This window comes from Symsagittifera roscoffensis, chromosome 3 (assembly GCF_963678635.1).
Source record: "Symsagittifera roscoffensis chromosome 3, txSymRosc1.1, whole genome shotgun sequence".
Classification (NCBI taxonomy): Eukaryota; Metazoa; Xenacoelomorpha; order Acoela; family Convolutidae; genus Symsagittifera; species Symsagittifera roscoffensis.
The window spans coordinates 46,062,028-46,078,665 of NC_087064.1; the positions used below are offsets into that span (position 1 = coordinate 46,062,028).

The 16,638-nt window shown below is 33.8% G+C and overlaps 2 protein-coding genes across 2 annotated transcripts in view; both read right to left on the reverse strand.

Moving 5' to 3' along the window:
* LOC134841733 (telomerase protein component 1-like) overlaps positions 1 to 16,638 on the reverse strand; it is a 126,368-nt gene that overhangs the window by 75,774 nt on the left and 33,956 nt on the right. The gene's annotated exons all lie outside the window — the stretch shown is intronic.
* Positions 5,391 to 14,279, reverse strand: LOC134841400 (alpha-1A adrenergic receptor-like). The gene is made up of 4 exons (XM_063857364.1): positions 13,181 to 14,279; positions 10,572 to 11,325; positions 6,271 to 6,613; positions 5,391 to 6,066 (listed from the first exon to the last, which is right to left on the reverse strand). The coding sequence occupies exons 2-4, from the start codon at positions 10,988 to 10,990 to the stop codon at positions 5,479 to 5,481; spliced, it is 1,350 nt and encodes a 449-aa protein (XP_063713434.1). The 5' UTR covers positions 10,991 to 11,325; positions 13,181 to 14,279; the 3' UTR covers positions 5,391 to 5,478.

Below are 16,638 nucleotides of genomic sequence, written 5' to 3' on the forward strand. Positions count from 1 at the left end.
GTAGTATTATTTTGAACTGAATCGTCGAAACCAAATTGAAAGTTAAAAAATTAGGAGACGGGTAGACAGGCATAATCAAATTAAATGAAAAAGCAGGTATACAGACAGACAGACCTAATTTGGCCTCGAAAAAAAAATTACTGATAACTAATTGAAAAATTTTCTTAAGCATTGCAATATATGATATAGCTTAAACATGAAAAAATTCTTTCGTTAAACATGCAAAATTATTATGCTTAAACATGGGAGATAGCTGTCACTCGCATTTAAATATAGTATAGATAGATATAGATAGTGATAACCAGTGAATTGTCCACGTTATACATATTACATAAAATAATCCTATTTGATATACGTAATGTACACCAGCACATTTATTCCATGCGTTATCAACTTGAAAGCTCTTTATCTTCAATTAAAACTGCAGAGGGAAGCAGAAAACGGCTGAGAAGCAACATTACAAAAAATTTTAGGCTGCATTTTTATAGAACTGATTGCTCTTTTTGGTTGAAGGTTTTAAAAATGCTTCAAAAGCTCTATTTTTCTCAAAAAAATGACCAGCAAGTCGGAGCTTTTTGGTAAAATTTCTTGTTATACGGTATATGCCCACCCTCCATTTTATTTAGGATTATCCGTTATGAGCACATAAATATGACACGATTAAACGTTTAAGATAAAGTGCCATATGACAAAACACAACTTAGCCAACAGATAGTCAACAGAACGAAACCGAAAAAAAACTTGACTTCAAGCCCCCAAATTTTTACAAAAAATAATTGGAGGTAAAATATCTTTTTACATTTGAACTCAGGAAGCCCATATCTTCAATGGGGTATAAAAAAATTTTGTTGAAAATTATTATTTCGATCGGTGAAAATTGACTGAATAAAAAACCACAACGAGAATAAATATTCCGTTTTCTTCAAAAGTCCGGGAAAAAATGAAACAAAAGCCACAGTCTAAAACAAATGAAAAATGTTAAGAAACCGCTTTTAAAAAAATTTCACAATTTAGTCACGATGTTTAATTTGACAAAAACACAACCAGCATACAATTGCCGGTGAGAAATAAGTATTCATAAAAATCTATCGAACGGCAACTAAGCCTATTACATTTTGGTAACTCCCAGTAAGCCAAGTGTGGCGGAGAAACCAAGAATTTTGAATTTATTAAAAACCAAGCTATCAAATAATTTAACTGATTTTATCGAACAAAATGCTATTAACCTGGAAAAAGTCTAGATTCCGATTTGATAACGCCTGCTAATTGCAGACGTGACTAGAGAGCGTCATTAGCTATAATTAGCGCAAATTAATTTAAGCTAAACTTGAAAAAAATCAACCCCCAAAAAGCTGAAGTTGAACGTGGACAACTTTTCAGACTAGCTTGAAAATTTTTTTTTAGAAAAATCAAAACAGCCTATATGCTGATTTATCAACTAAAACAGAAAAAACTATATTTTTAGAAATTTAATTTAACAGTTTGTCTTAAATTAGGGAGATAATGGACGAAGCGAGCGACAGAAAATTGGAAACGAACACAACAAGGAAACAGAAAAATGACGCAATGAAGAAACCAAAAAAATGACTTATGAATAAAAACTTTTCGCATTTCAAGAAGAAAATATTTGGCCTTAAAGTTCTTCGAAGTTCAAAAACATACGATGATTGACAATTTTGTGATAAAACTAACCCAACTTGAGAACATTGAATGGAGGGCTAAATTTTCATTACCCTGGGAAAACTAGAAATTAAATAAACTTTTGAACTTATTCACGCCTGCGCTCCTAGAGCTTTCACAATTGGATAGCATGAATTACCTTCCTTTAAAACAAATCAGATTATCAAGACCTATTCAAGTGTCTTTAAAGGGTTTATAGACACTCAAAAAGTGATAGGAAGAAAAAATGCTCTAAATGTACCAAATATTATATGGTGAAACCTTTTTTTTGCAAAATTCAAGCCCAAAAAGGGTCAATTTCGGCACCTTTTTGTACATCTATTGAAAAAGAACTTAGAGAATAAAGGATTCAGTCAGTTTTTTTATTCAGCTGGAAATTCAGAAAAAAAAACTAGTTTTCAAGCAAGAAGTCATGCACGCACGGTTTTCGTGACTTTTACACTTTGCGGTCGATAAGAGAGCTTGTTTTCCTGTCAACAAAGGAATAGAAGTAAAAAAAAAATTCGAACCGTGAAAAATCGAAATTAGGCAGGGAAAAATTTCAGGGAAAAATTTCAAAAATATCACATATATAAGTGAAATAATTTACGATAATTTCACATTATCTGCGATAAATTACACTTGAATATTTCAGAACTACCGAGTCAATTACTCAATAAAACTCATCAAATTAAGCTTCTAAGGTAAATCAAAAAAAACCTACGAGTATAATCGTCTAAATTTTGTTCAAATTAGTTTAAACTCAAAAAAATTCTTAATTCATGTTATGCGCAACGTTATTGAGATTATACCCTTGTTTAACTAGCTGGCTATAAAGAAGGCTCACTTTGATACAAACTGCTCAGCGACTGAATCGGTAAATTTGACATCAATTTTGGTACATTATCTCGGACCAGAAATTCGCGCTCCAAATTGACGACATTAATACAAGGCTAAACTCTCAAAAAGCGAAAAACTTTGTCTTTCTTAAAACGGAGTTAAATCAATTGCAAAAACGCATTTATATTTCTGATTTTGCACAAGTAGCATAAGTAGCACTGTATAAGTATCTTCATTACAACTATTGGCAATAAAAAAGTACACATTTAGATGTCAAAGTTTGACAACAACCAAGCCAAAATTATTAATGCCAGTAAAAAACTGAAACATTCTATTCAAATCTGTGCTTCGTCTTCAGCAGCAATACTCGGTTACTTAATACAATTAGGTATAATTTTGAAAATATTGGACAGGAGACAGTCAAACTGCAAAAATTGGCTAAGAACAGGGGCGGATTTAGGGGGGGGGGGGGGGGCGGACGCCCCCCCCCCCCCCTCAGGGATTCGAACCCCTGCCAACCCAAAGGGTCCCCCCTTTGGTACTTTTTAAGAAATCCAATTTTGGCCGACCGAATATAGCCAGTTCTAAAAAAGTCCATTAACTCCAGGAACCCAAAAAATGAATTGAATTTTCTGAAAAAAAAATAAAATTAAAAAAGAACACATACATTATCTCAAACCTCGTTTCAATTTTTAAATCTTTTATGTTTGACACCTATTTGATAAAACTGACCCCATTTTATAAAACTACCTCACGGATGACCTTTGATTCCGCCCTCAAATTGAAAACAAAACACTTTGGAAAAATATTCATTTCTTGGTCGCCATTTGAAATTTTATAGAAATTATATGTTCCCTTTCATTTGGCAACTAAATTGGAAACTTAAAAGAAATCAAAACTCAAGCCGACAAAACAAAACTGAGCGTAAACATCTAAGACTTATTCCGAGAAAAATGCCAGAATGCTTTCACGCTGCTCATTAACCCATAAAAACATAACCAATCGAAGATTGGAAAAGAGTAATGAGCGCAAGTAAACAGAAAAAAACACTGACTTTGTTGAATAAATCTCAACTTTCGAAGAAAAAAAATAGATGCCTTTAAAGCTCTTTGAATTTCTAGAACGATTTATGATTGCGCTTTTTTGATAACATTAACCCAACTTGAGAAAACTGGATCAACAGGTGAAGTTGTAATTCCGCTGAAAATGAAATTAAATTCCACTTTCGAAACTAGAAATTGTTCGCGAATTTTCGCGCCATTTGCACGTTCGTAATTGGAGAAGGCTAATTATGTCACTTTCAGCAGATGAATTGCAATTGAACTCAAAAAGTGCATTATAACTAAGTGCATCATTATTCTAAGACTTTTTCCTGAAAAAAAAAACAAAAAAATTCAGCAAGACCTATATAAGAGCCTTCACTATGTTCATTACTCTTGAACATATTCCACAACACCAAACCGATTCTTTATTAACAAATTTTGATTACGAAAAGGCTCACAAACAAAATCTACCCAAGTTCAGCTATCAATTGCAATTGAGGGAAGTAATCCAGGCAAGCGAATCAACAACAATATTTCCAAAAAAAAATATTTTCCAAAAAAAAAAGTTCAACAATATTTTTAGAAATGAACTAATTTTTGCAAAAGCAAACTGAATCTCACGCACCCTAAGTAATATAAAAACAAGATTCCAACCTTGTTTGAACTGCTTTTTGAATTTTTTTAGGAAAAATTTACTGTCTAGTGGGCCGATAAAAAATAAGTAGACAATAATTCAAAAATTAAATTGTGTCATAATAGAAAAAAAATACAGATTCTGACCTGGCTCGGCTCAATGCTCCTTCTCGTTCAAAAATATACGCTACCAAGTTTTCAGCACCTTTGCCCAGAAAACTTCTAATTATCAATCAAGTTGACAATTAATCACTAATTTAGTTCGGGAATTGAAAACATAGCCAACAAAACCAACAAAGAGTTCGAAAATAGTCAATGAATGCAAGGAAAGAAAAATTAACACAGAGGCGAAGTTGCAATTCGCATACACAAGCAAAAACATAACCGATAACGCTACTGGGAAAAACTGAATGATTAAAATTTTGAGTCTACATAATTGCTAAGTGACGCAAGCCAATTGTGACGCATTAGCAGTACCAGTCAATTCGAAAAAAAAAGAAATTTAACAACTAACATGCCTCAATTTATAAAGCGGACAAATTTAACTAGTACAAAAAAGTTCAGTAAAAATATCCGACCCTGCACAAGTTCGAACCCTCTTATTTTGTTGCTAGTCTCTTTCCCTACCTCTACGCTACAGATCCATGATACCTTGAAGCTAAAATGCTATTTGAAATAAAATAGTCCATGTTAATGTCCTTAGCATTGGCTGTAGTTAATAGCTGGATCAAAACGAACACTTTCAAAATGAACCCATTTTGTCGCAACAATTGCATCGCAACAATATTTGCGACTTAGGTTGGAAAAAAAGAGTTCATACTATAACACAAGCTATGTTTGTGTAAAAACACTGACTTGATAAAAATACTGAAATTCATAGAAAAAAAATAAGCTCTGCGAATTTCAAGAACCATTTATGATTGACACTTTTTCATAAAACTAACCAAATTTGATAAAAATGGGTCAATAGGTAAAATTTATATTCCGCTGGGAAATCAGAAAATTAAAATCCACATTCGAAACAAGAAATCGATCATGTTTTTTGAGACAATTACACTGCTGCTGATCGCTAGTAGAGGTTGAGTCCCCCTTTAACAAAAGAAATGATCTGAGCTTGAAAATGAACCTCAATATGATTTAAAGTCAAACCTCGAAAAATTTCATTCATTTATATGAGTCTTTACTGCGTTCAATTCCTCTTCAAAAATTGACTCGTTCCCAAATGTAAATAAATTAAATTCACAATACAAACTAAAATTTATTATTTGCCAAATTTGAGTCCGATTATAATCATCAATAAGTTTTAGCATGCATTTTCAGCTTGGTCTGCGCTGACTCTCCTAGGAACTGCCAAGTAGCTGGTGGTCAGGGAGGTTCTCGTTGTTTCCTGCAAGTATACACCTCCATTCGGATTTCCGAGCCGATTCGAAGAATCTCTTGGTGTACCTGTGCATCCTGGTTGCTGTCTTCTTGTATTCTGGCTCATATTCCTCACATTTCGCGCCCTTTCATTTCTAATAGCCCCTGGACATAGCCACATTTTTACTAAAGTTGCAGACGCGCTTCTGAAGCTTCGGTTGTATGTCAGAAAAAGCGGGAAATTAGACAGGGAAATTGTGAATATCAGGTAGGTCGTCAGTTTGTACACAATCGCAGGGGGGTTTTTGTATATAAAATCAACAGACATGTAAGGAACCCAGGTGAGAATGAAGATGACAGTGATAGTTAGGAACAGATTGTAGGCTCGTTTGATCACGTTTCGTTCCTCTTGTTCCTTCGCGTGAGATACATGTCGTCTGCTACAAGTGGACTCGGGGGTAACCGAGAAACGTTCAACAGAGTTGGATGCAATCATTTTGTAATTAGTTCCAGGTACCGAGGCTGCGCTTTCCTAAACAAAAAAGAAATTAATTATCGATGCTTGAGAACATAAACATGTCGAACTCGCTAATTCAGTAAATACAAGTTATCAGAACTCTTTCCGTTTAGATGCTTTTCTTCATTAATTCCATTCTTAATTTGTTAAGTTGAAGCGACAGATGTCCCAAACAGTGAAAAATGAGGCCTAAAACAATAATGACTTGACTTGACTAACGTTTGATTCCCTATGTTTGGTCAACGATGCCGTCTGTGCCATCAAGTTTTGCGCATTACCCTGACTAGCAGATGCACCTCCATGCTTAGCGCGACACAACGCCACAATAATCGCCGCATAACAGGTGACCATAATCACCAAAGGTATGACTGCATTGATCACAAAATTACACAGAGTGAATTGCAGAGAGGGTGAGTATATGAAACACAGGAGTTGTCCGTCGAAGTTGGGCGCGTTGAAGTAGATTGCAGAAGCAACGGGAAAGAAGGAGGAATAGAGGACGACGAAGAGCGAGAAGAGCAAGTATGTCTTCTTGGTCAGCGTTGACATCAAGTAGAGGTATCTTAGATAGTTACACGTTACAGAATGCACTTTCATTTTGTTCGCAGAAAACGGAACACGCTTTAAAACTTTTTCTCAACACATCACGTCTCAGGTTGAAGTTCAAAACAAGTTGACAACAAACAACGGATTTAATCCTTTTACTCCGTTATATCTAATATTGATTGAATTTACATTTTTGTCAAAAAATGAAATATGAGTACTTAAAAAATCTTAATTGACTGGTTCAATATCTATAGTTTGTATTCACGAAAGCATCAAAAAAGTTCGCTCAGCTTAGAAAACGAACTTGAGTTCATAAAAAAGATCGACTTCACTTTTTATTACCAACGCTCCGTTCATCTTGTCTCAATTTATGACATAAACCTTTCGCTCAAAGCATGAAGATTTAATTTATATTAGCCTAGCTTCGAAACTTATATTTGCCTAGCAATTTTCATTAGTGGGATTATAGCGATTCAGAAATAGGGAACAAGGGCATATTAACCTCAGAGTTTAGGAGGCTTTCAATTAATCAGTACTTTCCATTCTGCTTAGAGAAACCTTTTTCAATATTCTAATTTTCATTTAAATGACATTGCACGGCGAACTTTTGAATTTTTTCAAGGTAATTTAGCAATTTCTGTAACTTCCCTGATCAACTACCAAATTTGGCATTGAAATTCTCAAATTATCGATAACAAAAAAGTTTTCTTATGAGTTTAAGAGTAAAATCCAATTGTAACAAGCTAGGCTGGGTTTGATTCACAGCTAGACAATCCTCAAAATTTTAAAATAATTCCTTGTAGTTGAAGAACATAATTTTAGCTTTTAATCTAATTAGCCACATTTCGCAAACAAGATTGTTACGATCGGTCAAGTGTATGAGCATATAAGATTTTTAGTTGAAAAACTCTACTTATACCTAATTTTGACTCGTCAAACAAAAATTCCTTTGAGAATCAGACGGAAACGTGATTACTAATGCTAACGTTCTCAGAAGACACATCCTTAGCCCCGCCTCTTTAAACAGAAAAACTATCAGTCCATTCGATGTTACACAAAAGAAAAACAAAACAAACCCCTCCTATTGAAACTCCTACAAACTCTCCTTTCAAAATTAAACGCCGAGCAGCAATTCCATTTTGGTTACCTGAAAGCGTACTTCGAGCTCCACCAAAAAAAAAGAATTCGAAAAATCAGCTTTAATACAAATCAAATGAAAAACCGCCTATACGCATAGCTAACAGAACATTAACACAAAGGCGAAGATGCACTTCGCATACACAAGCAAAGATACGACCGATAACGCTACTGGGAAAACCAAGAAATTTTGTAGACTCAAAGTTTTACTCAGTCCGTCAGAAGTGACGCACGCCAATTATGAGTCTACATAATTTCAAAGTGACGCAAGCCAATTATGACGCATAAGAAGTACCAATCAATTTGAAAAAAAAAAAAGAAATTTACCAACCAACATGCCTCAATTTATAGAGCGGACAAATTTAAATATTATCAAAAAGTTCAGTAAAAATATCCGACCCTGCACAAGTTCGAACCCTCTTATGTTGTTGCGCGTCTCCTTCCCTACCTCTACGCTACAAATCCATGATATCTTGAAGCTCAAGTGCTATTTGTAATATAATAGTCTGTGTTAATATCCTTAGCATTGGCTGTACTTAATAGCTGATTGTTGATCAAAATGAACACTTTCAAAATGAACTTAATATTTGCGACTTAAGTTGGAAAAAAGACAGTTCATACTATCACACAAGCTTTGCATGTGTAAAAAAGGACCAGTGAGCTCGAGGAAATTTGCCTTAGTAATTTGCCTTAGAATTTCAATTTGAATTGCAGTAATCAATTTACCAATCGCAAAAATCAAATTTAAAAGTTTTCCGCAAAAAATACAGGATCTAAACAAGTGATACATCAATCACATCGTCCATAGACACGAAATTTTGATTTTAATTATCAAGAAATCAGCCAATAGATAATAACAGAGTTCAGTATTCTTTTACTGCAATGAAACAGTCGACCAACAAATTAAACACTGAGTGATGATGAATTTCGCAAAAAGCAAAGAAAACTACCAAAACGAGCTCAGAAAATGCCCTAAAACATTAAATAGAGAAAGCCTCGGATACTACGGGATTCGAATCAAGACCGCCAAACTAGGAGTCTCAGACCTTACAACATAGGCAAAACTTCGCTTCGCAAACAGTAACGAGAAACGAAAAAAAGAGCTCTATAAAGTGCAATAAAGAAATAGAAATAAGCCTCGAATTAGTAAAAACTCGGCAAAATATTAGATTCGAGACTGCGACCTAGAAATTAAGAGTCTCAAACACTACACACTCAGCCACGGATGCTTTATAGGTCAAAACACTAGACACAAATCAAGCAGAGAGCAGATTCATTTCAATTGCCAATGCTACAGTGAAATTTTCATACGAATGAACACTATTAATGACCACTTTTTTCGAGTTAGGTTAGAAAAATAGAAGGTTCGTAATTATCGCTAGTGTAATCACTTACCCATGGCGGCTTGATCTGGATTTTCACGCTTACTGTATTTTCAGTTTTGAGGGAGCGCATTAAAGTTTGGTTGGAAAAAAAAGACTGATCGTATACCACTCGCTTGTGTAAAGAACTCATGAATTTCACATGAGAGGTTTAAGCAAACCATAATTTAAAATTATGTTTATGGGTTGTTTAAACAAGCGAGCGTTATCACTTTGGACATGAAGCTAGACTCCTTCGCAATACGACACTACCTACCCTTATGTTAACATATTTATATTTAAAATGTAATTAAAAACTAGAGATTTGAAAATTGATATCACGGGCGACATAGAAAACGCCTATATCAACTATTTGAAGTGGCAAAAAACTTCGTAATTTAAGTTTTTTTCATATTGAAAACTTGTTTCTCAGAAAAGCAATAGCATTTTTACGCATGACATCCATGAAATAATAGTGAGAAAAACGGAATTCGATGGAATCCTCCCAGCTTGCTTTTAGGTCAATACAATAGGTTAAATAAAAGTGATGGTTAAGTTGTTCTATACCTTTTTTGTTCACAGCCGTTTGTTTCTGCCTTGTTTAAGGAACGAATGTTTCAGCCTCAACTTGTGTTGGTGATCTCAATTCCTAGTTATCTCAGATCGTGTCTGTGAACTGATGTCCTTTTGACATTGATTCCAAAACTTTGACAATTATTTTGTTACTCGGGGAGTTTTTTACGCAGTTAGCTTAGTACTTCATTAAGCGTTTTCAAGGTTGACAATATGGAAAATAATAACTTTAAGAAAATGGCGATGACCTATATAAGAGCATTTACTACGTTCACGACTCTTAAGTAGCAAACTGACGGTTGGAAAAGAGAAATGCAAGCAAAGAAGCAAAAAAACTGACTTGTTTTTTGAAAAAACTTCAATTTTCGAAAATTAAAGAAAAAAATAAACACTTAAAGCTCTTTAAAATTCACGAATGGTGCTTCATCTCAATTGTGGTTGTTGCTGTTTTGATAAAAATAACGTTATTTGAGAAAACTGTATCAACAAGTAAAGTAATCATTTCGCTGAAAAATCTGATAACTAAATTCCGTTTTCGAAATTAGTAGTCGATCACGTTTTTCATGACGTTTACATTTTCGCTGTTCAATAAAGGAGTTTATCTTCCTTTAAACAAGGAAAAAGCACTGAGCTTAAAAAAAATCACAAGTCAAACAGCGAAAAATCAAAACAGCGTGAACTGATCTTTCCTAAAAAAAAACCAAAAAAAATCACTTAGACCTACATAAGAGTACTCACTACATTCATTACTCTTTAAAAACTAATATCTCACATTGGCTTTAAAGAATTGCCTTTAGTGGTGGAGCAATTAAGATACAATTTTCCTCCATTTAGAAAAATTGACTGGCATTGGAAATTGACTATTTGACCTGAATTATACGTGCATTCTGTAAATAACTATACCTGATTGGCGTGACCAGCGCACAAAACCGGTCTACTGCTACTGTCATTAGCAATGTATTGGCCATATTCTGTACAAGTTGCAAAACCATTCCCTGAATTCCACAGAAAGATCGACCAAACTGCCATTTATGGTCAAGTGTCACTGTCACTGACATGGGAATGAGAAGAATAAAGCCACTTACGAAGTCAATGATACTTAGCCATGTCATTATGTAACCAGTTGGGTTTTTGAAATTAGATCGAATTTGCCTGGGCGAGAAGAGAAAAATGATCAAGCAGAAGGAACTGAATAGAATAACAGTGATTGTAATCACAATGCAGAGAGTGGTCTCGAAAAGAGAACTCTGGTCTTCCCTTTCAAAATCTTCATCGAAAGTTGAGTTTTCATCTAAGAAAAGGTCAACAGATGAACCGTTCATTCTGATTTCTAGATTTGAAGATTAACTGCTATGAAGATAAATTTATGCCAATATAATAAAGAGATAACTACTTTCCTGGCAACCGTTGAAAAGAAAAGTAAAACGAGTCTCATAAAATATCACTTTCATAAGTCAGTTGAATATTTTCCTCCAATAGAAAGGAGCAAAAAAACGTACCGTCTTCACATAATTAAAGAGGCGATGGGCGAATTTACGCAAAGCATATTGGAGGAAAATTATGTTTATTTCCATTTACTTGCGTGGAATTCAACATTGCATCACTCAAAAAAATGAATATATATATTTTTCATCTTAAATAATCAGGATCTTGACCACTACAAACAAATTTTAAAAAGTTCGAAAGCTGCTAGAACAGTGGCGGTTTTAGAGGGGGGGCTGGGGGGGCTCGAGCCCCCCCTTACGGATTTTAACAGTGAAAACGAGCAAAGGGGGGACCCTTTGAGGTTTTTAATAAAAATTATACCAGATATCGGTATTGCTTCGTCACATTCTCTTACCAAGGAGGAGAAATACTTTCTTTTAACTGACGATTTACTTCCTCCAGCCAACTTTCAATAGCCATACGAAGAGCGCAAAGATGGTGAGCGATTAGTTAAACGTTTTCTGAGCAAAGATCATCTGACTAAGCACCCATATCTTGCATATTCGATTGAAAAGAAAGGTCTTTTTTGCAAAGTGTGTGTATTATTTGGGGATATTACGGCAGCACAGAAAACTGGTTCGAGAGACATATTCTTTTTCACGAGGGCTTTTACGAAGTATGCAAGAATGTTCCGAGGAGGCTTTGCTCCGCATCTTTGCGACTATACCAGTGTCAACGGCTACTGCGGAGCGAAGTTTCTCTGCCCTGAAGTTACTCAAAAGCTACCTTCGTGCAACGATGTCAGAGCAGCGAATAAGTGCGCTAGCACTTTGCTATATACATAGTGACTTGGATGTGAAAACTGAATCTATAATTGATCGTTTTGCTAGAAAGTGAGCCCCTTCTTTGAAAAAATCCTAAAACCGCCACTGTGCTAGAAGCAAGCTTTTTGTTGTGGCCAACACTTAAAGCTAAATGGACTTTTTTTATTATCATCGTGGCATCATAACCATTAGCGTATATTTCTGATTTGCATTAGTTTAATATGTACTACTCACTCACCAATTACACCAACTACTCACTCACAAAATCCAATTACAGAATATTGCCAGCCAATCGACTGTTGGAAAATAGTCATGAACGCAATGAACACAAAAAAATATATTTTTTGAAAAAACTTCAATTTCCGAATTTCAACAAAAATCTATAGGCCCCTTAAGCTCTTTGAATTTCAAGAACAATTTTTGATTAGTGCTTCTTTAAAAAATACCCTATTTGAAAAAAATTGGATTAATAGGTATATTTTTAATTCCGCTGGGAAATCCGAACATTAAAATCCACTTTCGAAACTAGAAGCAGAACACGTTTTTCGTGCCATTTACACTTTTGCCATAGTGAAGTTTGCCTGGAAATGAACTAAAATTAAACAGAAATTATAATTGAGCGTGAATTTTTTCCTGAAAGAAATCACGAAGATCTATAAAAAAGTCTTAGCTACGTTCAATCCTCTTAAAAACTGGGGGAAATTTTATTATGTATTGCGCCTCTCAACTTTTATAAATGTATTTCAGCGTCATTTTTACTTAGAAAAAGGAAAGTGTTTTGAGTTTGTCCTTAAATTGAACTTTATGAGTTTCGCCTTATATTGAACTTCGAATGATGACTGCCTATTTCTGAATTTGTGCGATATATATATCATTGTAAGTTGATTCATGAAACCAAATGAGTTTTTGTTAAAATTGGCACAATTTAAGAAAACCAGGTTAACATGTTTTAACTGATACAAAAAATCTCAACTCCAGCATATATATATATATATATATATATATATATATATATATATATATATATATATATATAATATAAAATATAAAATAATATAAATATATAAATAATAAAATTTTCAAATGCGGCTGACTACAAACGATAGCATCACTTCTTATAACCAAATAAGAGGCCGAACTTATTTAAAAAAATTTCAGTCTATTTTCAATCAACGAAGTGTATCGATCTTAAACAATCAAAATGAATTTCAAGACATCGCCTTTTGGTTATGACGCTGAAACAACTGTCGGATGCTAGCTAACAATTTCTATCTCTTTTGGCCAGCTCACCGGAAAGACTTCATGAATAACTTCAGTGTATTATTGCGAACAGAAAATGGCATCAAAATCAGCCAAATAGACTGCGTATCATTTAATAGACGTCATATTGACAAAGTTTAAAACGTTGGGAAGCTGAACGAAGAATCATTTCCAAAACATCCAAAAACCACTACAGTTGAATTTACTGAATGAAAAAAACTTGGTCCGATAAGCTTTCAATAACTTCAGCTGACTGCTCCAATAAATTCAATATAATTCATATCAACTCGTCTCAATAATCAGCTGGCGAGTTAATAAGCACTTTGGTGTCGACAAAACTGTTGCTCCTAATTGCCAATTTTACTGTCTGACGTCGATTCGACTATGAAACAACGATAGCAACCGAAGCGTTCTGGGATTTTACGAGGGCACAGATTTACAAAAAACGGCAATTTTTTTCGAGGCTGACCGAGTTAATTTACGAGTACAGGTCATTGAATTACGAAAAGCAAGACCCTATATCAAGTTGAGACCAAAATTTCCTCAACAGCTATGCTAAAAAAAGGTGAGAAATCATACAAAATCAAATGATCAAATTAGATAAGGTGAATCGAATGAATACGAAGCATCGTAATTACTAGGTACTTAAATAGGGTAAATTGGAAAATTCAATTACAGGAAATGAATCCCGCACAGAGATTTTTTACTTAAAAGATGGCGTTTGAATAAAAATTTTAGTTACTGAGGAATTAAACGGTGTCAAAAATCCAATCAACCAACAACGCAGCAATTTCAAGTCAAATAAGAATGCAGCAACCAAAAATCTAGCAAAATTGCCCAATTAAGGCATTCAGGAGTACTTTACTGTGTTCACATTGGCATTAACTACACAATAACAACGCTGCTAACTAAAAACAGTACATGTGACTTGGACAGGTATTTACGGTTGCCAGTCCAGCATGATTGTCAATCAGACTTATAATTGAACCGTTGTTATAAACTCGATTAGATAGAGTATCGTTAAGATTAAATCCAAAATTTTAATAAAATCGGAATCACTCAGTACTGCTAAAGAGTTTGAACGATAGATGGCGAAAAGATAAAAACTATCAGAATAGAAAGCATTTTTTATTATTTATCATGATGCAGATAATGCAGAATTTTTTCATGGATAATTTTTTTTGAGAAATCTGATTATATTGAAAGCCGCTAAGCCAAAATTTTTCATATCTGTCTTTTTTTTTCAAAAAACGATAATAAGAAAAATGAAAGTTACATTTAAAAAGATACAAAGCGGTATTGAAAGTTCAATTTTAAAAAAACGATAATAAGAAAAATGAAAGTTACCTTTACAAAGATTCAAAGCGGTATTGAAGCCGACGATTTTCGAGCAGACACCCGTTGAGCCAAAATAAATGATTTAATAATAATAAAAAACGTTTTGAGTCTCAAAATCTTAAATTACACCCTTCAATAATCACAAGCGTAGAAAAATCGTTTCGCTTGTCCAACGATCATATGATTCCACTCAATCGATTAAGTATAAACCAAATATAGCCAACAGACAGTTATGAACAAAAGGAAACAAAAAATAATGACTTGTTTCTAGAAACAATTTCAATTTACTAATTTCAAAGAAAAATATTGGCCTTAAAGCTCTTTGACTATTTGTGATTGACCGTTTTTACGAATGAATATCCCATTTTAGAAAAATGGATCAATGGATAAAATGTTTCTTCCGCTAAGAAACTGAAAAATAAACTCCACTATCGAAACTAGAGTAGATCACGTTTTTGGCGACCTTACTACTTTTGCTGTTCGATACTATAGCTTACCTTCCTTTGAACAAGGGAAATGAAATGGAGTTTTTGTAGCTGTAGTTTTTCAATTTTGTCAAGTTATTTTTCCAACTAATTTTTTCCAACATAATTTTCAGAAGCATTTTTGACTTTTGTGGTTTTTTCATTCACTTTGTTTTTTCTTTGCATCTTTGCGTCTTTGTGTATTTTTCTTTGCGTCTCTGTGTAAATTTTTTTTGTAAGTTTTTTTTTCAGGAAAAATCTTGATCGCTAAAACTCGATGTTGCGGTTTCACTAACGATTTTTTTTCATCGAATTTTAGCGAACAAATTTCAAGATTTTTCCAGAAAAACAAAACAAATTAAAAACAGAGGCGAAGCGGAGTTTCGCAACACTTGCGATGCAAAAAAAAACACATAGTGAATGAAAAAATGGACAAAATGAAAAATACTTCTGAAAATTATGTTGGAAATAATTACTTGGAAAAATTACTTGACAAAAGTTGAAAAATTACAGCTACAAAAACTTCATACTTGTATTGGACAAAGTTCATAAACAGGCCTTAATAAATAGGAATCCTTTACCGAGCGGCAACAAAGTTGACAAAAATTGGGTCGAAACCTGTTTAGCCGAAAACAAAACTGTTGTCATAAAAAATTTCATAAAAATTAAAAATAGTTACGACCCATCCGAACTGAAACACATAATGCAAAACAGATATATATTTTGATATATATATATATATCTCGAAATAACGCAAAATAATTTGACTAAGTCAATACTTCATTAACTGAAATTTTTTCATTATAAAAAGAAAGAAAAAATTTTAAAAACTCAAAACCAGGCATGGTAAATTTACAAATTTGTGAAGTTCCGGTTATAAAAATTGTTTAAACTGAAACAAAACCCATGCTTTAAAAAAAAGCAATATTAAAACCCTGCCAAATAAAAAATCGATGACGTTTAAAAGACCAGAAAAAGAACCAACAGGAACTAGACGAAAACCACGAACACAAAATGTAAAATTAAAAAAAAAATTGAAAAGATAATCACCACCTGAAACGGGTTTTAACTTATTACTACTTAACTTCTTCTTGCGGAAGATACTACTTAGAAGTGCCGATCTTGTGGACAAAGTTGTTTACGGGAAAAAAAACTAGTACCCGATTACAATACCCTTGCTCATCGCAAGGGTAAAGACCTGTATAAGACCATTCACTACTATCATGGCTCAAAACTTCTTACTGCGTAAACCAAAATATTTAAGAAAACAAAAACCACAAGTATACCAGACCTGAGTAAAACTAACATAAACACAAAGGCGAAGCAGAGCTCCGCAACACTTGCAATGATTAGAAAAAGATATGAAAGTCGGACTTTTTTGAAAAGTAAAGCTGAAAAATCACTAGAAAAGATAAATTGAAAAAATGACAATCAGGCGGCAACTAAGGCAAACAATTCTGGTTGAACACCAAAAGAAAATTTGAGCTTAAAATTTTTTAATGGTCTCAACTCATACCCTTAGTGGTTTACGGCATTAAAATACGACATTAGTCGCCTATGTAGGGGAGAAACTACATTCTTTAAAGAGAACTGAATACCAGATTTGGCTGTGTAGTTTTCAAGAAATGAACCATACCTGCTTTTCTACACAAAAAATTA

What these genes read in the sequence shown, in the direction of transcription:
- LOC134841400 (XM_063857364.1), bottom strand. Translation starts at nt 10,990, where the DNA reads ATGAACGGTTCATCTGTTGACCTTTTCTTAGATGAAAACTCAACTTTC. An exon ending in GCGCTGGTCACGCCAATCAG is followed by an intron (nt 6,614 to 10,571) that starts GTATAGTTATTT and finishes TAACTATCTAAG; the next exon opens with ATACCTCTACTTGATGTCAA. An exon ending in CCAAACATAGGGAATCAAAC is followed by an intron (nt 6,067 to 6,270) that starts GTTAGTCAAGTC and finishes TTTTTTGTTTAG; the next exon opens with GAAAGCGCAGCCTCGGTACC.